This window comes from Varanus komodoensis, unplaced genomic scaffold (genome assembly GCF_004798865.1).
Source record: "Varanus komodoensis strain SLA01 unplaced genomic scaffold, ASM479886v1 scaffold6_4, whole genome shotgun sequence".
Classification (NCBI taxonomy): Eukaryota; Metazoa; Chordata; class Lepidosauria; order Squamata; family Varanidae; genus Varanus; species Varanus komodoensis.
Genome location: NW_025336347.1, coordinates 8,250,390 through 8,274,404, shown reverse-complemented (window position 1 = coordinate 8,274,404; position 24,015 = coordinate 8,250,390). Strand labels below are relative to the sequence as shown.

At 41.9% G+C, this 24,015-nt stretch overlaps 1 protein-coding gene across 1 annotated transcript; it reads right to left on the bottom strand.

The window, feature by feature from the left end:
- Positions 1–1,835: 1,835 nt before the first annotated feature.
- On the bottom strand, positions 1,836–20,391 carry EIF4E3 (eukaryotic translation initiation factor 4E family member 3). The gene is made up of 7 exons (XM_044451853.1): positions 20,140–20,391; positions 10,969–11,041; positions 9,712–9,806; positions 6,818–6,878; positions 6,025–6,091; positions 3,616–3,771; positions 1,836–3,518 (listed from the first exon to the last, which is right to left on the bottom strand). The coding sequence occupies exons 1-7, from the start codon at positions 20,349–20,351 to the stop codon at positions 3,472–3,474; spliced, it is 711 nt and encodes a 236-aa protein (XP_044307788.1). The 5' UTR covers positions 20,352–20,391; the 3' UTR covers positions 1,836–3,471.
- Between the last annotated feature and the right edge of the window lie 3,624 nt (positions 20,392–24,015).

Here is a 24,015-nt window from a genome sequence, read left to right as displayed (position 1 = left end):
TGTGTGGAGAAGGGGGGAGTGTTTCAATCCTTAGCTGATGGGGGGACCCAGACAATGCGAGTTCTGCTTGAATGGTGGCTGGGATATGTGCCAGAGTCAGTGGGAGGGCCGAGTGGAAATGAGCAAGGTAACAAGCAAGCATAATCGTCAGCACAGTGGGTGATTCAGTGAACAGCCAACCCCCCCCATGCCTTATTAGCAGGGTGGCTTAGCATGACATGCATATCCACCCATTGTGTTGGGCTGGCAAAGACAGGAGTTGGGTGCCATACCAATGGCTCACCCTAAAGTCTGCATCGATTTTGTGGCATGGATAACAAAACACCCCACCGAGATTGCACAGCACAGATGCCAGAAAGTGGAGCAATAACTCTGGCACATCCTCTGGATCTTAATTGGAAAGGCACAAACAAGAACACAATTGAAATTCAGTACTTCTGATTTCTAACTCAAATAGGCCAGGAGAATAGTATGCGTGCTGGAATCAAGAACCACATAGAACCAGAATGATGAATAACATTACAAACACTGGCCTTTAATCAAGGTTGGGACACCAGGATCAGGGCACAGGGGCAAGGTTGATTCTTGCAGCAAGGCCTGAAGCAAGAACTGTGCTGGTTTAAGGGTCTATGGTCACAGCCAGTGAGGCAATACAGTCCAATAACACACTGGCCAAGATCATAATACAAGGAAACAGTCCAGACAGAGATCAAGCACCAGGAAGACAGCCACAAACTGGAGCGGGCAGGGCAGGGCAGGGCAAGGCAAATTCAACTAAAATCACTTATCAACCAGAAGTGGAGTCAAGGAACTATTTTACAATCTTTGCCAGTAAAGGCTTGGAGATGAGCCAAGATTTTGAATAATCCTTCACGTCCAGCAACATTTTTTCTTTTCTTTTTTCCTTTCCAAGAATACCCTAATCAACACCACCACTTCCCCAGTCTCTGCTAGTCACCCTGACCCCCAGAAAATGTTAAAACCCAGAAGCACAAGATGAAGGAAATTGTAGACTCTAAGCGCCTCTTGCAGCCAGAATGTGAACAAAAGAACAAAAAAGGGTTCCTTATGATCAACTTCAGGCTTTCAGAAGCAGTCTAAGCCACTCAGAATAGAACTACTGGATGGTACAGGGGCGACGGTGTGGATTGAGAAACATCTTCCTTTCTCACCAGTGCTGTCAGGGTAAGTGTTTGGAGAGCCCCAGAACCCATGCTGTTTCAGACTTCAACCACCTCTCTCCACTTGCCTACTGTTGCTCTTGCTGCTTGCTCATCCCCAGCTGCCCAGGATATGGAGGAGCAGGTTGGGCTCTGCTCAAAAGAAGCCTCTTCCAAGTGATCCTGTCAGTCAGCTGGAGCAACTCCTTTGCTGTTCTCTCTTAAAGCCAAAAAGGTGATGTTCTTCCCACTAACACCACCACCCAATATATCCACAGTGCTAAATGAGGGGTTTCCAGGGCATGCTGTCTGTGCTTCTTTGCCTGGAAGGCCCCGAGTTTATTTGAGTTAACCTCCACAACCCAGTATGGTTAGAAAATTAACACTGCTACATCCAAGACTGTCCTGTGATCTTCATGATTCTTCCATATGTCAATCCGTTGTGTGAGCCATTTCCCCATGGCACAAAACCCAATTATGGGGTGGGTGGGTTACAGTTTATTGATTGCCTCTTCTGCCCCAATTCAGTAAACATTCTCTGACATGCTGCACTATGAAGTCTTTAAAAAGATATATGATAAATGTTTACTCTTGCATAAGAATGGATTTCAGGAATTGAATTTTGGAGAACAGGTTTCACAAGTTATTAAATAGGATTACTTGACTAAATGCATATGGGTTTATAAAATTTTTAATAATGCTCATTAAATGCACAAGTTTAATTCATAAATACAGATGAACTAGTACAAAAATTAAAAAGGGAAAATTGATTTATTTATAAATGCATTGAATTCCAATGGCCGCTTCTTGCAAGATTAAATGGGCTGGTATCAGTGCAGTCAGAACAATTTCCAAAATACTAACCCTAATCCAGTAATTCTGCCCAAATGGGAACACACTCCCTTCTAACAAGGAACTAAATAAATCTTTGGTACTGTAATAAAACATACTGGAACCTCCAATAAATTAGTATAGGGAAGAATTCACACAAACTAAATAATGAAAACTTTCACATTCATGCTTCAATGTATAATTATCTTTTTTCTACACTGAAAAATGTACTTAAGGCGCCATCATAACTTGCAACTACATATAGTTGTATGGGTTATGTTTACAATAAAATTACTCTGCATTTGATACTGATCCTAACACATCAGTGAAGAACACAACTGATATGATCATAGTGACTGGGGTAGTGAGGAAAGATCTCCTTCATAAAAACTGTGCTAAAAGTAAACTTCTGAAGGTTCCTATTTTAAGTGAGAGTATACAGGGTTTTAAAGAGGTTGCTGTTATTTTTAGCAAAAGTTTATATAAAGCAAAGTAGAATTATCCACCCCCAGAATAATAGTCTATAGTTTTCCATTAGAAGAGGAGTCATGTGTTTTCAAAATGATGACCAACAAAGAAACACTGATTAATGGTCAGCTCCCACAAGTGTGGTGATGGCCTTTATGTGAAATTAGCATAATTGCAACAGCTCCAGTGCTACTATGATTGCAGAGGTCACGGTGGATACATGATCAGAAACAGCGTATCTTCTTCAGCACTGCCCAGCTTACAGCTTGCTTGAACACATCCCGAAAGAAGTGGGCCGTGCTCAAGTGTGAACTAACCCACAGTTTCCTAAAGGGCTCATATATCCAGAATCCGAAATTCAGTGAAAAGGAAAATGAATTCTCAATGACAGGCTCTGTTCAGTGACTATTCAAAAATACAGTATGGACATTATCAGTGCATGTGCAGAGGACACTAGAAACCATCTAGTCAGCGCAGGTGCTGCGCAGGTACCAATAATTTTAATGGAGCTTGAGCAAGATTTCCATGACTGGATTTCTCCTGCTGTACATTAGAGCAGTGCAAATTTCAGTCTCTCTGGGTACAGATCTGTGAGTAGTTCTTAACATGATAGGAATGTCTCAAAGCAAATACAAACAAATGGTTCACAATGATATTATTTATCTAGGTACAGCAAGTCTAGGGGGGGAAAGCAGCATATCACACCTGTGCACATGTGCAGTTAAACTAGGTAACAGTAAACTACTTAACCATGAAGTCTTCTACCTTAAAAATAAAAGAATACTAAAAGGAAAGTGACTTTTGTGTTGATAAGTCAAAAGGAACATCATGATCTGCAAATGAGGCAGCTATTCTCCTTGGTTTTAAGTACCAGCGGCTCAAGAGGAATAGAAATATCTAAAATAAAGCAGGGGTTGTAATGCTTTTGCAAGTGTTTTGTCCATCTTCTTATTTTGAGGATCTCAAAAAAATAAAATAAAAAGGACACACACACCTCAGGATTTCAGTACTGTTAATGTCTTCTACGTCCACCTTCAAAAGCATGATGCTCCTTGTGAGCTGAAACACAAGATATCACAAAAGTATTAAACACATTTTGTTGATGATGTTGTATGGACACGATGCTCTTCTTACACTACAGACAGAAACCACTTACGTTTATAAAAAACTGCTTTAAAAGATGTCTGGGGCAGTAGTTCATAGATCTTTTCTAAAACTGTAGCTTCACTTGCTACTGATGCATTTACATTCCAAACTTGAACAACATCTTCCCGGTCACGAACACTGACGCTAACCCCTATTACTTCATCACCTGTCAAAAAAAAGCAGCATTAAAAAAAAATGTTTAAAGCACATCTGGGTCACTGACTTAACAATCAAGTTAAGGTTTCTTTCCCTTACCCATTCTATCCCTCTCCAAATTTGCTTTTTATAAACTCTTGACTGATAAAAATGTTTTAATAAATAAATAAAATAAATAAATAAGGAAGAAGAGGCGTTCCTGTGGGTTTTACTCCGCTAGCTGAGCAGCTATAGGGGGTGGCGCTCATCTCCATTTCTAAGGCCATGAGCCAAGCGCTGTCCAAATACATTCCCATGGTTATGTGGCCACCATGACACCATGGGGTGCTGTCTCCTCCCCAGCGAATTGGTACCAATTATCTACTTGTGTCACGTGCTTTCAAATTGCTAGGTTGGCAAGAGCTAGGACAAGGCAGTAGAAATTTGCCCCATTGCACAGTTTAACCCACTGCTCCACCATGTCCGCTTCTTAATTGATGAAGAGACCTCAAAAACTAGCAGTTTGTGTGATCATCATTAGGCTGGCCTAATTAAGAATTTACACTAATATGGATTGATTCTGGAAACTCTAATGATGTTTTTTTTTTTTTTTTTTTTTTAAAGAATCAATGCAGAACTCTCTTCTCCAAATCAAAACATCAACAAGGACAGCAAATCAGGCCTAACTGGCATGCTAAAAAGAAACATAAATGCTGCTTCCCATTTAATTGTCACAAACCCTGTCTCAACTCTACTGAAAAGTTATTAGCCATTGATAAATATTTTATTTATTTATTTATAACATTTCTATGCTGCCCCCATCGCAACAAAGCCTCGGGGCGGCTCACAAAGGATACATAAATACATAAATAAGAACAATATAACAATTTAAAAAAATGTTTAAAAATATGGTCTTGTTCCATTTGTAGCTTAATGAGATCTTAGAAATGTGTTGTTCAATTAGTGTGTTTGACTGTACGTTCATTGGTGGCAAATTTGCCTGAAGCATGGAAGTCTAAAAAGCTATCGCTTTTAACTATATGGCAGGAAAAGGTTTTCATCAAAGTTTATTCAGATAGTCCAAAAGCCCAATCACTATACAATGGAACAACAGTTCAGTTGTGGACTGTTATTTAGAGAAAGCACAAAGTCACAAGTAACAACATTAAGCACTTTTAATATTAATACATATTGTGGTATATGAAATTACATCTGTTGTTCTCTCTTTGTATTTCTAAACTAATAGGGGGAAGACTGTTCTCAGAGTAAGAACAGGAATATCTGAGGAGATGCAAGACATGGCATGATTAGTTCACTGTGGCCTTTTCCACATGCAGGGAGAAGCCACTGTGGGGGACTTTCCTTGCAGAGCTTTTCCTATGATGGAGAATACTGAATATTGTTTGAATATTGGCGCCACAGCAGGGCTGTGCTATAGCTTGTCATTATGTGGAAATCTGGTGAGGGTGAGTTGTTAGATGCAGAACAAGCCATGTGCAAACCACAATTTCTGGGTGATTTGTTAAGCACCCCAACAATGGTCTCTCACCAGGTACTCATCTTACAAGCTATGGCGTGCCCCCACTGTTATCAAATATTAAAAATGGTGGCTGCCACTGTTACGCAAAGTGAGGAAATTCCCACACAATAGCTTCTCTTTAAGTGTGAATCAGCCACTGTTTAAAGAAGCCACTGACAGGTTTAGGATCTTAGCTGCCAAACCACGATGCAGGTCTCCATATGAGGCACAGCCAGGTGCTGAAAGAGGGGATTTTTTTTCTTGAACATCTAGATTGTCTTGTCTTCATCAAGGAGAAGCGTCCCCTTTCAAATCAGTATGCAATGCAGCAGCAGGGCTAAAATTGAGCCTTTCTACTATATTGACTGATTGTGCTGGGAGCCTCCTTCTTGAATGTTTCTTTTCTTACTCTGGTTCTCTTTGTAGCACTTTTGTTCCCACTGGATGTGTCCTGGTGGCCCCAACAAAGGAAGCACTTCCAACAAGCATGTTGAAAATAGCATGGGTAGTTTAGACTTCTTAAATGTTTCTCCTGACCTCTTACAGGCCTCTTGGATAATATTGGAGAAAATGAATCCTTATTTTAGCATCTGAACTAGGCAATCTGCTTTCATATGAAGGTGCTAGCTAGAGAAACTGGCACCTATGTTTGACAGTTTAATGGGAAATAGTAAGCTTTCCTGTCATCATGCTGCGCCTATTTTGTACTAAACTTGAGCAAGACAAGCTAAAAAAAAAAAAAAAGATCAAAGAGCATTTCCATACCTCCTGCACAGCGATCTGCAAACTGTTCCCCAATGGTAGCTAGCAGTAACTCTTTCCAAACTGCAGACTACCAAAAACAAAACAATTAAGGAGCTGATTTTGTCACAAAAAAAAGTTTACACCCGCAGTTTGCAATAGCCACCACATCACTCTAATTGTGCATGTTAGTATAAATACATATAATATGCAGTTGTATGATTTTAACTGTAACCCATCCAGTATTCATCAAAACATGCCCCAATGTAGCAGAAGTATGTTCTGTGTGTTGATTACATTTTCCTTCAAAATTCTTCCTAAAAGCAGGCTATGAAAATTCACATTTCACAGAGGTGCAGAACTGAAGGCTTGAATTCGATGTGAGGTGTGAGTCCCAGGAGCCAGAGACATGCATTTACCACCCACACCCATCCCTACCCACTGAGAAATAGAGTTGGGGAGTGGAGAAGAGTTAAAAGGGGTAAAAGGGTCACATGGAGAGGCAATAGCTCAGTGGCAGAGCACATGCTTTGCAAACAGAAGGTCCCAAGTTCATTCTCCAGCATCACCACTGGCTATCCTGCACATCCATGAGAGATCCATGACAAAAAATACATTTCTTGAGACTTCTCTTTCTCATGTGTGTGTGTGTGTGTGTGTGTGTGTGTGTGCACATGCGCACACACACACCCCTGAAAACTCACACAAATAGCAGTTCAGTGTGAGCTATTTTATACCAATGTTAAATACATTAATGCTGCCTTCCCCTGCACTTTATCATAACAGACTTGAATATACAACTTTAAGCATGACATACCGTACTGTCTTTTGGGACCTTCATTTTCCACACACCTCCTTTGGCATTGCTTTCCTCTTCCCTGATTGGTGAGGAAAACAAGATTCAGCTGTGCACACTAACAATATGTATGTGATTCAGGGCTAGGATTCCAGACCCTAAAATTTTATGCAATAGATACCATTCCAACTGACAAATGACCTCAGCATTGTTGTTCTGATCATCTCAGTTAAAGAGAAATAAGCAGCTTTCTAGCCCCTAGATATCAGAGTGTGCAGCAATGCTAGGGAAATCTAGAAGGGAAATCTAGAAACTAGAAAGGGTCCGTGCAGGATTTCCAGTAGCCAAAAGGCTAGGATCATAAGTTCTTCCAAAAATCAGTAGAATAAATTTGGCAAATACAAAAATATTATTCATTGTATATCATCTTCAGTAATGTTTTGCTAAATTTGCAGAACTTTCTCATTATTGACTGTGCATGGCCTTGTTTGAAATGTTCTTCTGCATAAAATTAAAAAAAAGTGCAATATGGCATCTGCAGAGGTCCAACATCCAATTCTGAGCAAAAAGATCCCTGCCAGGGAACTGAAACAAAAGTACACATGTAAGGTTTTAGATGGATGTTCACTTCGTAATCCAATGAGAAGGGACATAAGCAGGGTTCACAGAAAAGCTTGGTTTTGCCAAGACAGAATAATTATTAGGAAGTTTGGGAAATATGAGACTTGCCTTTCTTTTAAGCTTGCTGTCCTGTCACAGAAGGTTCAGAAAGGGAGATGAAAGAGCCCTATCTTGCAGACTGTTAGAAATGCCTGAAAGACAGCTCCTTCCTACCCTCAAATGATCAGAATATATTATTGTAATGGCTTTCAATGTGTGCCACAAGAGACTAAACTGCAAAATCAGGGCTCTACTTTTTATCAAGATTCTGTAATACAGACAGATCCTACACTTACTATGCAGGAAACACACATGTGGACACATATGTGGGCACCAGAAATCTTCAAGTGCACTCTACTTGATGGAGTTATTTACCATTTCAGATCTTGGCCAAAGGAGTGAGCAATGTATCATCCAGCCCATTCTCAAACTGAAGAGTTTGGATTTGTGCAAAATCAATACTATGACCCAAGTAACCCTACTTCAAACATTAAACAGCTACTTGATCATACACGTATACATTCTTATCACAACTCATTTTGTAAAGCAAATAAATCCCTGAAAACATTAAAGCTAGAATCTACTACAAAATTCAGAAGAAGCCACCACTGTGCACAAACATTGAAACATTTAAGATATAATTATATCATCCCCAGAAAGGCATCCCAGAGGTCACCTCTGTAGAAGCCAGTTCTCAGAAGGGGACATCCAACCATGGATATCCTCCCTACCACCATGATCAATTAGTCTCTAGCTAAGGGAGAGGAGGCATGCCAAGGATGCACTGGTTGGGCATGCTGGAAGAAGGTGTACGTCTATAGCCCACCTGGTCCCAGAAAACAGCATTTATGCTAGCCCTACAGTTTTCACAGATTACTTTCCTCCCATTGATTTAAATGGGAGGAAATTTATTTTAAAACATGGCAAGGGAAAAACATAAACACACAAGACACTGTTAGTCTCTCACTTCTGCCCTGCCAGTGTAAGGGCTTTGAATATGCCGGTTCATTTGCTTTTGCTGTGTGGTAAGTGGGATAGTTCAGGTAGGGCGTAATCCAATCAGGATGCCGGTAACCCTCAGAACTCAGTGGATTACAGACTCTCCATGAAGGGTGGGAGGGGCATGGAACATAAGCTTGGCTCCCACTCTCCAACTCAGTTAGATGGCCAATGTTGGCCCTCTAGCTAAGGTACTTTGGAGGGAAGGAAGCTGATGCAGCACCAGCATGCTTGGTGTCCTCAGATGACCTCATAGTTCTTTCTATGTCAGCTGCAAGAATGCTCCCAACGTGGCCATAGTTTGGTCTTGCAAAAACCCTATGGCTGTCAGGTTGCTGTCTAGAAGGCGCTGCAGTTCAGTATGTGCTGAATGCAATTCAGTGTGCATTCAATTCAGTACAATTCAATAGTGCTGTTGCAATTCTATGCATCGTTGCAAGTTCTGTACATAAGAATTGTCCAAGTATTGAGTACTTTAGGGAACATGATCTTAAACATAACAGTTGAAGAAAGCTAAACCAGTGCAAGTGCTCACAACTAAATATATATCTAACTATTAACCACATTTGAGGTGAAAGGCAATTAATAAAACTAATGTATTTAATAAATGGTATTGAACAATATATACCGACATTATATTTTACAGACGATATATTCAAATCAGTAAAGTTTAGAGGCCTGTTTTTACTGTTTGATGGGTTCCAGGGAGTTACTCCAGGCATGTGCAGGACTTTCACATGGCAAAGTACACTTTTTTCCCCCTTCTGTGAATGGAGTCCTCCCCAGTCCATGGTCTTATCATTGCTACTGAAACCCCTCTGTTTTGAAAGTGATCTGCCAGAGAATGCAATGGCTTACAATCAAGAACTGCAAACTCATAGCCTCCTATTCAGTAAGCAGAATGCAGCTGGAGCTTCCCCTTGTTTCTTCAGTGTTCATTCCAAATACTGCTATCATTTTACCATTTTTTAAAACTTTCATTTGTCCAATTTTGCAAAGCCTGCTTTCAGTCAAATACATACAACAGACAAAGATCACACTGCATAACAGGAATGTTTAACAAATATTCTTCCTATCTTTTAAGTCTCAACAATCATAGGTTGCTGGGCCATAACATATCATACTTACTAACCCAGTAAAACAAACTGCTCCAGTCTTTTTTATCCTTTATCTTTCAATTTCTTTTTCTATTACCTCTTACTACTTCTAACTTAGAAGTTTATTTCCAAAACACAGTAATATGTAAGTATTCATACCACAACGGTCGTCTTTCTCCACGCATTAAATGATAACTACATCTCAGAGGCAGGTTTGTCACAGGAGGAATATTATTATAAACACTCCAGAAGATCTAGAGAGCAGGGGGCAGGGAGAGGAGGAGAGAGGAGGAGAGAGTATTAATGAACACAATTGTATTAATCCACATAGAACCATAAACAGAATGAATTTTATCTTGCTGCCAGTCAGTAGTAATGATCTAGCCGGTCTGATTGATTCTACTCTCTAGATTTCTAGATGGCTGATACAATAAAATCCAGTTATTTAAAACATTTGTATGCTGTCCTTCACTATCACATCTCAATTAGGGTACAATGCCATGGCCACTAGACAGAAATGTGCTCCAAGGCTGATGTGCTCCACTCTGGCCTTGAAGCACCCTCTCTCCACCTGTGCAGCCATGCCAGCTAGAGCTCAAAGGTCAGAAGGCAGACTGCACCGTCATATGTTCGTGGACATTCTGGGTTGGCACAGGATGTTCAACCATGATATGCTGTATCCTGGAGTCCCTCAGCCTCTCCTCCTGTCGCACCCAAGCAAAAGGCTTTGTACCTTCCAAAGTTAGCAGATTACAGTGAAGTCCAGCTGACAGTGTTACAATCTGGAAAGGCTGGTGGGCAGGGATTGCCTCCCCACCCCACTGTTTCAGCAAGGGACATTTTCTCTGTTTTCTAACTCAGCAGAAGGAAATAAGCAAGGCTGAGCATCAGAGAGAAGAAAAAGTCCTGAAACAGATGCATCTCTGAATTGAGAATTGGTATACCTATGATGCTCCACACTGATCCTGGCTGATCTTATTCAGGAACTTTAACAGGGCTAGGAAGGATTCCTCACCCACTTTCCTAGTCCCCAAGGATAGGTTTCGACTGGGAACACGAATTTCCACAACCCTATTTAAGGACTAGCTGAAAATATGGCTCTGCAATATAACCAACATACAAATATACATGCTTCACTGGTATCTGCACTGAGTATTAAAATGCATGTCCATAAGAAGTAGATTTAGACATCTGGATGGCAGGCATCCTGGCAATATAAATCTGAAATACAGTATCTTAAGAGAGAGACTGGCATACCTAGGACTAGACTTATAAACAGGGTTCCACTGCTATGTTTAAAGACACATCTGAATTCAGAGTAAAACCTCCTTGCTATCACTTTCAGTTAAGAACTGGGAGAATTGAAATTATCATACTGCAACATATAATTATCATATGTATCACTTTTGCTTTCACCTGTACAGTTTGGACTGTGTAAATCTTCTTTAAGTTTGATGCACATTCAGCTGCTGTGGTGCCAGGAAGGGACCTGGAAAAGAAGAAAAAGCAGATTAGGTATAATAAATGTATCTATCAATTATCATTAAATAAAAACACAGAATTTAAGAAAACATTTTGAGATATCAGAATATAAAGATTTTGAGTGGACTGTCATAAAGTTGTTTTGAACCTGTCATAAAGGTTCTAAAAATAATCTAGAATTAGCACAAATGTTTGCTTCTAGGATGGGGCAGGTCAGCAGAGCTTGCACAAAAAAGATCCACCATCTTCTCCAATCTGGAAATAAGTGTTTTCTGGGGTTATTTTTAAAAGTCCAAAAAGCCCATTGTGCAAACAGGGTACCATGGGTACCATGCATGCAACAGAACCACTGAAGTTGGAGTGCCCCTGTTGGAATCTTCCCATTGTGTTTTAATAAACTTATGAATACTGCAATTCTTCACAGAGGCTGCTTATATCCCAATGAATATAAGGCTGCAATTCTAACCACATCTATCTACTGATGTCATATCAACACAGGAGACTTTATGAGAGAATATTAATCAAGGTGCATTAATTTTGTATAATTGCACCCAGACCACTGTTAACTGGAAAATAAATTGAGCTATTAAATTTGTCCTCACATTTTTTCCTATGAAATTCAACAGTTTTTTTCTTTGTAAGCGTTTGTTTTGAATCCACATTTTACTACAGGGGTATCTCTTAAAAATATTCTGCATTTTCTGTGCAGATTAAATGAACATCATGATTATCATACAGAGGTGTGAGCAAACTCTTTTATTCGTTTTACATTTATAACACTAGATGGCAACATTCTATGACTTTTTATAGTGATTCAAATCCAAACATGGAAGCCCACCTTAGTTAAATAATCATTTCTATTGTCAGAAACCATGCTATCTTTGGTTTCACTGGGAAGTATTTCCATGCATTTTGGCAAATGGAAGCTGAGCAGAGATTTTAAAGATAAATGGAAGATTTCCACATTGACAGTATAATATAGCATAGCTGCTTGGCCACAAGTATAGATAATTTTCTTAAAATTATTCAAGGCTATTTCCAGAGAACCCATGTTGCTTCCTCCTTACATGACTCATCTGCACAGGATCCTATGGGCTTTTTGTACCCTAGGAGCCACAGATTTTTATGCAAATGTATGCATACAACAAACATGAGTAACCCATTTCAGTGGGACTGAAACCAACATGATTAGCAAACTGCACAATCTTGCCAAGCAAGAACAATGTAACAGCCAGCATAGCAAAGGGGAAGAGCTTTGGACTTGGATTCAGTTTCTGCTCAGCTATACAGTTATGAAAGAAAAAATGCCTGGACCTAGACATTCTTTGGTGGGCCAAAGGACATTTTGGATTTCTAGAACTTCGATACCTCCACTACCTCTTCTTCACTCGAGAGGAATTGGGGGAGAGGAATATGGGGGTAAAGGGAAGAAAGGAGCCTGGGGCAGCCAGGAGATAAGCTATTCTGAAGTTGTTCCCACCTTCCTCCCTTGCCCCTCCAATATGCCCCAGCCTGATGGCCAAAAATGGCTGCATAGGCAAAATTCAGAATGGGAAGAGCAGGTAGTAAAGATTGTCCTTACTCCTTCTCCCACTCTGCACTGGAAGCATTGCTCTGCAAGTTTAGAGTCTCTCATTCATGTTGACTGGATTGCACCCTAAACGTCTACAGGAATACCTTTACTGCTCACTCTGTAAACTGAGGACACTGCTCTTTTACTCTTGAAGCTCGTGGTAGGAAAACACAAGTTAGTTTTAGTGCATATTATACCCTGAAAGTTCTGTAACGATGAACTGTGCCCACGTTCAAGCAACCCTCTTCAAAAGCTGCATGTATCAGACTCACAGTGGAAAAGAGATTAGCTTATCTTCTTAAGCAGAAGAGCCAAATGAATGTCTGTTCAGAGCAATCTCCTGGAAACAGTTGCACAAGCATTACAACACTGATGAAAAGATAATTATTAAATATACTTAATACAAGGATTCTGTGTGTGCTTTTTTAAATGTTTGCTGTAGTCTGGGTTAATCATTATATTTCTATTAAAAACACACACACACCTAATCCCAAATTTACAAAAGGATGGTGTGTGGGGGCAGGAATTGGATTCAGGATCCTTCTATCACATAGAAAATGGGCAAAATCAAAGCTACTGATCAGGTCTTAGATGGCTAAGATGAACAGATTCACTGCATTCCAAAGGAGCTTCAGGCTTGCAGGCTCCCTGACACATATATTGTGTGCTTTGATATAAATCAGTGTTACTCTGAAACTGTGGCTCAGGAATCCATTCTCATTCTGGAAACCACAGCCTGAAGAGCTGCAAAGGCAAAGTCCTCGATTTCCTTCCACCTCAATTTGTTTGTTTTCAGCAGTTTCATTTGACTGCTGAAAACAAACAAATGCCTGCCTGATTGCCCTGCAAGCTGACAAGCCCATGAAGGCACCTTTGAACTGATCAATCAAAAGCCCTGGCGAGAAAAATGGCCCAAACACAAAGCATTTCCAGCTTCTAGCAAAATCAGAAAGGTCAACGAGACTAAGCACCTCAGTGACACCTTTTATTTTAGATACTGCACTATGGTATTTTATATAGGCACCTAGATGCACTGAAAGGAGATAGAAAATTTCCAAAAATGCAAGGTTTTCTACTGCTTTGTTTTTCTGCAACCAACAAAAAATTCATTTCATAAATCTGTAAGATGTGTGTATGGTTGCTCATTGCAAAATGTAGTATTAGGCAAACTAGGCAGTTCTACTGTTCTAAGTGCTGTGGAACAGTTTCACAGTTCAAGTTCAACTTGGTAATAAGTAGTGACCACAATTCAATCAATCAATATCATCCAATTTCTATAACTCTTTTAGCCCAGAGTCCAGATCTCCCACTCTACATACCAAAGTAGTGGGCCAGATACCATTAAACTCTTCCTCATTCTATGTGCCTCTCTATGCAGAAGAGAGACATGGGAAAGCATGTCTGGAAGCCATGGCCAATTGTAGGCACCCAGCGATATTTACTTAGAGTAGGATCCAACTTAGTCCTTCAGTGAATGCAGTTCTTCTTCTGTCCATGGAACCATTAGATTGGATTACAACCCAGAAAAACCACATCAGCTTTACCATGAGAACACAGGGTAGATATGCTGTTAAATACAAACATATTGCCTTTTAGGGGCATGAAGCAGCTCTTAGTGCAGATTCCTTGAAGCATAATGATCCTCATTTTGTGCCTGCATCCATTCACTCAATAGATAAAAATTTTGCCCTGATACATATGGTAGTCAAATATGTTTCAGCAGACTTATTTTCTTTATCTGCATATGTCAGTTGGAGGTTTATCATTAACTTTATGGAACTGGACATGGATAGACATTGCTACTTGAATATTTACCTATTTTATCTAGAAAACTTAAATGTAATTTTGAAGGATTTAAAGTGATGGGGGGAGAGAAGACTGAAAATATTGTAAAGCTAATCTAAAAGACCACTAAAAGGAAAATGTAATATACATTTTCTAGCCACTACATAATCTAGCCACTTCAGCTGATCTGCTATACCAAGAACCACGAACCACAATATTTAGGATATTTCACTGCAAGACCAAGGTCTGTAATCAGATACTTTCATCACTCTTGCTCATTTGAAATTAACAGGTCAAATACAGGCAATAACTATTGTAGCTGTTATGAACAGGGACATAACTTTTGGGTAATTCTGCAATTTTATGAATGAAATTATAAAACCCAACTTTGCCACCGGATGGCAGTCCCTGCACATTGTTGATGGGCCTAAGCAGTTCAAGGACAAAGGCTGGTGTGAAGCACAGCAAACATATTTAATATAAAAGAAGGGGGTAAGAATCAGGTTGCCATTGTTTTAAGTATTCAGAAGATACAGGTCACCCTGACTACCTCCCTCAATAAGAAGCAACAAAATAGTGTGATATATCTTGGCCTTTTTTGTGGGCCACAAAGGTTTCAAGGAATTGTGTCAGTGTCACATCAGGCTCTTTTAAAAACATATGTATAGTTCATATTTTATGCAGAATTGTAACAGTAGGCATGTCATGAGCAGAGCCATTTGAAGCCAGGGATCAGACTAGATGGCCTGGGAGACCCCTTCTGACTTGCTCTGTTTCTATGTTTCTATAATGGGGTGCTCCATAGAATGTTATTCCTTATATATAAGAACTGCAATCTTCATGTTGTTTCTGTTTGTAAATTATGCAAACACATCCCATTTGCAAGTGTCAGTGAAGGCAGGAAAACCTTTTTCCAGGTACTGTTAGCACATTTGAAAATGAAAAATGTGTACTTTGACATATACGAGTACTTTCATACTTTAGTCAATGGAAGAAAGGACTGGAAGGAAAGCACACAGAAATATGCACAAAAATGTGCCTTCAACAGATGAAAGATAAATTTCCCTATCAATATGGTGGGGACAGAAAAGAAAGATTTGACTGGGTATACACTACTTTATAGTCAGCTTCAGAAAGGCTTTGACTGCCCATTGCTTAAAAAGAATAGGTGGACCTTTCAGCTAACCCAGCAAGTCTCTTCTAGTCATATGGGCTATCTCTGCATATGTTCAGCCATATTGCTTACATCCAACCATTCAAGTATTTTTTAAAAAGCATCCTTTCTGTCCATCAGATAGCGAGATCATGCTAGGGGTATGCCTGGGGACAGGACAGGTGTTCTGCTCCCTATTTCCATCCTGCCATTGACTCACACTTCCAATCATTAAAATAACTGAAAGACTTAAGGAAAGCCTTGGAGGCTGCAAGGTCTTAGCCTTCAGCTGTTACAGGTGGGGTCACCCACTCACACTGAGGAAGAAAATTTTCCTTCAAAATGTTCCATTTAAAAACACAACTTAGCTGTCTTCACTTTCTGAAGGAAAGGAGACATTTTTTTCCACCAAAGTACTGCCTCCAAGTTAGAGGATATGTTGTTTTCAGCACATTTGTCTGTGCAGCAGCCTTTTCCAACCTGTTGCCAACACTACACTAGGATGTGTAGTGTTGAATCCCATCTCCCAGCCAATATACCCAAGGAAAACTGCAGTCCAACTCATCTGGGAGGCACAAGGTTGGAGAAGGGCCAAGCACCTGAAATGTCAGCGCATTCCATCAGTGACTCCCAAAAAGCGTTGGCAGGTTTTCTCCGAGTTCATCCCAAGTTGCTTTGATATTAGCTTATTGCAACTTTATTTTTGCTATTTTTTGAAATTTAACTTAAAACTAACTTTATGGGACTGCAGCAGTCAGTATGGCATAGTGGTTAAAAGTGCAGGACTGGGACTCAGGCAATATGGGTTCTAGTCCCCACTCAGTGATGGACCCAACTGGGTGACTTTGGGCCAGTCAGACTCTCAGCCCAACCTACCGCATAGGGTTATTGTGAGGATAAGATTGAGAGGAGGGGAAGAATTATGTAACCTACCTTGAGTTCTTTGTAAGGAAAAAGGTGGTATATAAATAAAATAAACTTTTAAGAACCTTGGTGGTTCTGTGAGCATAACCATACTCTGAAACATTAAAGAGGCACATGATTTCATATCAATAATAAATAACCCAAGAATATGAAGGCTTTGTTTCAAACAGAATAATAAAATAGTTTTTGCCAAAGGCTTAGGAAGTGAAGGGATACCTGGGCAGAGATTTTTAAACAGTTTTCCAGCTTCCACACTTTATTTCTAAACTCTAACATTCTTTCTGATATTTAATAAGGGAACCAGAATACACATTTCAATTTTTATATCCCACTACATTGTGCAACCACAATATAGATCACCTCCTCCTAAAATAGCTGCTTACAGCTACAGCTACTTACATAAATGATAGAAATTTGATTCCATGGATTAAGGGTAGGAATAAACAGTCTTACAATAAAAAGCTTTACCAAGAAGTAAGGCCTACTGAAGTTAAGGAAGCTTACTCCCAAGTAATTGTGAGCAGAATTGCAGCTTCAGGGAGGTTGAATTCTCCCCCTTTCTTCTCTTGCTTTGTCTTTTTACTGGTTTTGTGGCACCCCACCTTCCAATGATTTGCTAAACTACTTCACACTTGTAGATACCTCCAAACTGAGGCACTAAGCTTGCTTCTAAGAGCAATTTTGGGATTAAACTGAAGGTGACTGAGGTGTGAAGGATTCTACCTTTGGTTGTTAGTTGAGGCTGTCATACTCTGGACACAGCATGAGAAGGTAAGGCTCACTGGGGAAGACAATCATGTTAGGAAAAGTCAAAGGCAGAAGATGAAAGGGTAGACCAAATATGAGATGGACTGAATCCATAAAGGAAGCCACTGCCTTGAACTTGGGAGAGCTGAATGGAATTGTTATGAACAGGGCATTTTGGAAGGCTTTCATTATTAATAGGATTGCCCTAAGTCTAATGGCACATAGCATGCACACCCCTCTCCTAATTTCACATATCCCTATTATCTTCTCTTTCAAGAAAATTTTTCCTCTGCGGAGCTTCAATACACGCAGTAACTTTGGCGGGGCAAAATTGAAAACAGCTATGTGAAGGTAAGCAGCATATATTCACAGGTTTACCATGTACCTTTCTGCTGATAAAACCAGACTCACTTCCTTTGTATATACTGGGACAAACACACAGAAATGCCGCTATCACATCTACTATGTATTCCTTTGCATTTATTTCTTCAATCAAACCATTTTAGCAGTTTCAAAGGTGTTAATAAAATGTAACTGGTCATAAGAACATTTTAGGCCATTGGTATCAGTCACAGGAAGCTGTTTATACCTCAGGAACTGGTCTCCTTCTCAAGTTACAAAATCAGATCAGTAAATAAACATAAGCTTGGGCTCCAGCAGGACAGTGTGTGAGTCAAGTAACAAGTGTTGTGATATCATGGAGTTCTGAGAAGCAGGAGTAAAGAAACAACCAATTGTAGTTCACGGAATACAAGCAAGCACATCAGTTAGTCTGGAATAACTGGGGAAGTGGGTCTGGTATATGAGAAACACTGGGAACTGGTCAATGTGGCTTTTGAATCTGCTAGAAAATAAAATAAATTATGTAGGCTTATCTTTTGTAGCAAAATAGAAAGGGGAACCTTGATTATTTCTAAAGCAATAAATGTAAATAGGCATGGATTCTAAAGTAATGCTATTGTAAATCAATGGATTAAAAATGAGGTAATGAAGATCAGATCAAAATCTGGTCATGTACAGGGGTATTCAGGAATATGGGATGAAACAGCAACGTAATTTTCAACAAGAAGGGGAAGACATCTCTTTCAAAAGAGATGCCAAATCTCAAGCCTCTGTATAATCATGGCCTTTATGTGGAAGTTTCACTTGTTGAATGGGGGCAGGGGCAACCCTATTTTCTGTGAAGCGTGGATTGTAAACTTTGCTCTGAAGGATCAGAAAACAAGTTGCCTGTTTACTACTTTGAAATACAATACTCACATGGTACTTAAAGGACTTAAAGCGTAACTAATCTTCAGGAACGAACTTTATATATTCACACTTACAATTCAGACAGAAAATCATATGTCACAATTGTATGCCATTTTAATCCAGAACACCCAATGCTGGTTCCTTAACTTTTATTATAATCCTTTCATCCACAAGTATGCACTGAAAGAGGGTAACAACAAGCAGTATTGGTGAAGGGAACTAAGGAATCAATGGTTGTACTGCAGTTCATAGTGCAGAGTCTTAAGGTACAGTCCTATGCATGCTTGGGCTGCGGGGGGGGGGGGGGGGATAAATAAATAAATAAATAATGTTTAGATGAAAAATCCTACAACTCCAGCATTCTCCAGCTAGCAAGCCTGCCTGGGAACTGTAGCACTTTCTCTTTGTCTAAATATGCAAAGGACTGTGCCCTTACACTGTTAAATGGATGAGAGCCCTATCAGTACAAAATGAAATGGTAGTTTTGAAGAAAGAGGGAGTGAAAGTGGAAGTTGTTGAGAAGGCAAAGACCTCTTGGGGTGCAAGGCCTCTCCCTCCCTCCCTCCCCCTCTGCTTCCAGTCATCTACAAATATACAAGCAGAAACATGAGACAAAATGATACCGGTGACCTACAGTCCCTAGTGTAAAACCAAACAACAGAGAAACCTGTAGCAGTCCTCCCTCTTAACTTCCCTCACCATTATGGGAAGTGAACAGTGCACAACAGTACTTTCCCACCAAAACGTTCAGTATCATGTATGGAAATATTGTTTCTTCATTCTAGGAAATCAATGACCTGAGTTAAGACTTCCAGACAGCAGAAGCTAGTCTTGAAGTCCAGAGAAGGTTGATTAATCTGAGTTCATTTTAAAAACAAATTCTTGTTATTGTGAAAGCCTGTCATTACGTACCAAGATGAGATCTGGAGGCAAAAGTGGTGAGATGCGTCATAAAAGAACAAGAATTTGCAATGTTTTTTTCTGAGCAGGAGTAAGCCTTTCTTTGGTTCCCACCACCCCCACCAAAGACCTTGTAAATAAATGCTGGGAGGAAGCCGCACTTGTTGAATTTCTGCTTAAGCACAAAAAGTGCAGCCGCAAGGAAGAAAAAGCTCGCTGCCACCAAGTCCTTACAGAAGGGCGCTCTGCCTACGGTCAGAGACACACGTATTATTCGACATGCCCCGAGGATCTTGATACTTAATACTGGAGAGTTTTCTGAGTTAGATTCTGTCCTGGGAGTGGCACTGAAGTGAAAGTGTGAAGGGGGAAATTCAGTGGATGGGTGGGCAAAAGATGAACACGAGCCCAAAGGAGAACCTGAACGCGGAGCGAATGAGGGGCGAGTCGGGGTGAAACGGAGGCGGCGGAGTAAGCGAAGCGAAGCGAGGCCACTCCGAGAGAAGCGCATTCGCTCTCCTTGCCCTTGGCGGAGCGGAGGCTCGCCGTGTGGGGGAAGGGCTGAGAGAGAGAGAAAGAGAGACAAAGGCCAGCCCCTGCCGCCGCCAGCCGCTGTGCTCCCTCCCTCCGACCGGCCGAGGAGACGACGGAGAAAGAAGCGCCGAGTCCTGCGCTCCCGGCCGGGCTCCTCAGCCCAGCGCCGGGCCGGGCCGAAGCCGCCCCACTCTCCCTCCGCCGCGCCTTCCCACCCGGTCGCGCCAGCAGCGCTCACTTGTCGAGCCAGAAGGTCCAGGGCGAGTGAAGCGGGATCCCGCCGGCTTCGGGCTCCAGGCCGCGCAGCTGCTGGGGGTCGAGCTCGGCCTCGGCCTCGGCCTCGTCCTCGTCGTCGTGCTGCTGCTGCCGCCGCCGCTGCTGCGGCTGCGGGAGCGCCGGGTGCGGGGGCTCGGGCGGGCCCGGCTGCCTCTCGGGGGGGCTGAGCGCCATCGCCCTGCGCTTCCTTCGGCCCAGGCTGAGTCAGCACCGCCTCGCTCGGCGAAAGCCCGCCTTGCTGTAGACACCGCCGGCGGGCGGCAGGGGGCCGTGCCTGGCCGCGGGAAGCCGGCACGTAGAGCGGCGGGCCTGGAGCAATCCCACGCAAACACGTTCGCCGGAGAGGTGTCGGCCCGCTTGGGGGTGGGTCAGGGGGAGCCATTTGCGAGGCGCCATTTGGGTGCACGGCGCGTGGCGAGAACCAGGCCCAGCCCAGCAGGTACAGGCCAGGCAGGGAGGTGGTGGTTAGGGGGCCAAGCAGCCAGGATGTTCGTTACCTATACTTACAGCAGGCGACCCCCGCCAGCAGCGAAAGGGATCTTTGGCCAGTCCAGCTGCGTACATCTAAATCTGGATGCATCTAAAGCCCTCAGTCTTTCATAAGTTGCCCCTGCAACATCCTTGTTAGATGAACAGAGATGCAGAGCAAGGGGGGGAAAATCGGCGTTGATCACTGAAATCGGCTTGAGAATTAATTTATAGCCAACGATCTCTGCACTGGTCCTGGATGAAGCTTGTACCACTTGGCACCCGATCGTAAGGGGGAGGGGTCATGTTCTGGCAGGTGATAATGCCTAGGCTAGAAAGCCCCAGAAGCCCCTCTGAAAATTGATTGAAAGCATAGAGTAGGTCATACAAATAGTGAATAAAAAAAGGTCTTATTTTTGTTTACTCAGCTTTTGCACAATAATAAAAGTACTTTTTACTTTCACACTGTTGAATATCTTGTGTGCATTTAGTGGTGACCATACAAAATTATCCCTTTTCAGTTCTGGGTTTTAAAACAGTAAAAGAGGAAACAACAGGTGTGCATGAATACTTCTGCAAAGCTATAAGGGACAGACATCAAATTTGTATGTGAGATCAGGTCTTTGCCTTTTCAAATATTTAAGCTCTTTCACAAATGATGAAGGGGATCCTGCTTCCACTATCCTGTGCATATTCAACATAATGTGTGAAGAGTTCTTTGTAGTTTATTTCAATCAGATTTTCTTTTCTCTTTTTTCAAGGAGGGATGCATACATAAATTATGAAACCAGATTGTAAACTCTTTATAAGAGCTGGCAAGAACAAGCACAAATGTTTGGCATGTAGTACGCACGCAATGGTGGAAACCTGCAGTTTGTGTGTCTTTCAAAAATAGTAATTCTAGCCATTTTTCTTAAATTACTAATATCTTTCAATTTTGTGAGTAGAGAAAGCATCCTTGCAATTAGCTATGCAGATGGAAAAAGAAATGCCTGAAGAAAAGATCAGTCTGAAGGTCTGCTTCCTGTGACCATTTCTGTGTTGCAACATGGGTTGCTAGATATATGAGAAATTTGAATTTGTGATGAAACAGTTTTCTGGTTGCTTCACAGTTCTCTGGGCATATTCTGTGCAGGTTCAGCTTGAAGTTGCCAAGGGACTGGCGCTGTCTCCCAAATAATGATGGGGCACAGCAGGAGTTGTCAAGAATTGCTTCTCCCTCTTCCCTGTCAGTCCTCCAGCCATATCCCAGAAGACATCACACTGGAGCACTGAAGGGAAGAGGATGATAGTTGCCCCAAAACAGGCAGTTTTGACATCTGTCATCTGCCTCCTTGTCACACCCTCCAGCCAATGCTGGCAGAGTGTCTTTGCAACTGAGTGTCCCTTTCAACCCCATTGCTCTCCCAATGGTACATTGAACCTGCCAAGCACTGGGCTGCGTAGCCCATTATCCTCACTGCTCAGCTGCTGCCTACTCCATCAACCCAATACACAAAGTTCTTGCTAAATGAGGGGCTGATTTTGCCTTCAGTGCTTCATGTGTGCAGAGCACTAACAGGCAGAATTGTCCCTCCAACCAGACTCATAGTTGTGAAGTGGGGTAATTCTGCCTATCAGTGAAATAACTCAGGGTGAGGGTAGAGGAAGCAGTTGAGCAGGATCTTCCCCCAACCTGGGTATTGTGAGTTGTTTCACTAAGTTACAAAGGCAACAGTAGTAGCCCCCCAAAGCAGCCATTCTTCATACTAGTACTACAGTGTTGCAAAGGCATTTGAGATACAGGTAGTAATTGGGTGAAGGAGGAGGGAAACAAATGACCTGGGAATTGAGCAAACAAGCCATGGTTTGTTTTCTGCCAGACAAATCCTAGGCCTTCCTGCTGAGCAGTGGAAAAGGAAGGCTTGGTCCAGCAGGCATGAGGGAGCTAGAGCAGGCAGGGGCTGCTCCACAGGGCAGCAGCTGCCACATTGCCCAGAAATCCTGCACACTCTCACTGGGTGGCAGGGCAGGTTGGGCTTGTGGGGCCCAGGTCTGTGCTCCAGGAAGGTTCTCTGCTCAGGTGCAGTTCAGCCCACAGTTTTCCTGCAGGACAAGAGAGATGAGGTTGCCATGGGCTGCAGTAGGGAGGCAGCCCACGCAGCTCCTCTGACTGGGATGAGTCACTGGGCAGCTGGTGGGGAGACTCTCCTCCCTGCCCTGCCACAGCCTTTGCTTGAACAAGCCCTGCAAGGTAGGGGCTTATTGAGACTTGCTATCCCTTTCTGGGTTGTGGTAGGTGGAGAAGATCACCTCCCTCAGCAGGCTGTGGGAGCAACTCTCTCTTTTTCTTCCCCTGGGAAAGGATGGAGGCATGATGCCCTGCTGCTCTTGGGGCATTTCCAGGTGCATTTTTTCAACAAGTGCTGCAGGTGACACAGTTTGGAGCAGTTTCAAGCAACCTGAAATTTATAAAAGGTGCTGGTACTTACCTATAAAGCCCTAAACTGCTTGGGTCCTGGATACCTGAAGGAACATCTCTTCCCCTATATGCCCTCACACCCCTTAAGATTGGCAGAGGAGGCTGTACTCCAGGAACCCTCTTTGAGGGAGGTAAGGAGGGTATCCACACAGAGGAGGGCCTTTTGTGCGATGGCACCCAGACTATGGAACATGCTCCCCAGAGAGGTCTGCCTGATGCCAACCCTCTATTCTTTTTGGCACCAAGTAATGACCTTTTTATTTAATCTCCATTTTAACAACTAATGTTATTAATATTGCTAATTTATATATAGTTGCATTTTATTTTTATTACTTTTATTAAGAGAGGATATATTGTGGGATGTTTTATGCTATTTATAGATTGTTATTTATTGTGGAATTTTATTCGTGTAAGCCATCCTGAGGCTTTTACAAAGGACCGCTTACAAATGTCTTAAATAAATAAATAAAATGATAAATAAAAGAAAAATAAATCAAGAGCAGCCCTTTGACCTTCAAGGCAATAATTATATTGAAAAATCCAATATGTTCACTAAAAGCATGGGGATTGGAAAAAAGATTGGGAAGCAAAGACATGATAGAGGTGAGCCTCAGGAAAAGAGAGGGCAGCCTCAGAAGAGTTCATCCCAGCATGCCCCACATTGATGAGCTGGGGCATGCTGGGAAGAGGTCCTTGGCTCAAGTACAAGAAGCTCAGTGTACCAATTCCATGAAGGCGGGAGGGGCCAGGTGGTCAATGGGAGGGTTTCTGGGCAGAAGAAATGGGAGAAAGGGATGGGCTACCTAAGAGGAGCCGTCATTGTTCTTGGGCTGTGGGCATAGAAGGAACTGCCTGCGGATATCACAGGCCCATGAATGTTCTTTTTCTTTCAATCAGGTCTAAAATTAT

Excerpts from the sequence above, each read along its gene's own strand:
- EIF4E3 (XM_044451853.1), bottom strand. The coding sequence starts at position 20,351 with ATGGCGCTCAGCCCCCCCGAGAGGCAGCCGGGCCCGCCCGAGCCCCCG. Across the intron at positions 11,042-20,139 it reads TGGACCTTCTGGCTCGACAA|GTCCCTTCCTGGCACCACAG; the intron begins GTGAGCGCTGCT and ends CTTCTTTTCCAG. Across the intron at positions 9,807-10,968 it reads ACACAGTCCAAACTGTACAG|ATCTTCTGGAGTGTTTATAA; the intron begins GTGAAAGCAAAA and ends CCTGCTCTCTAG.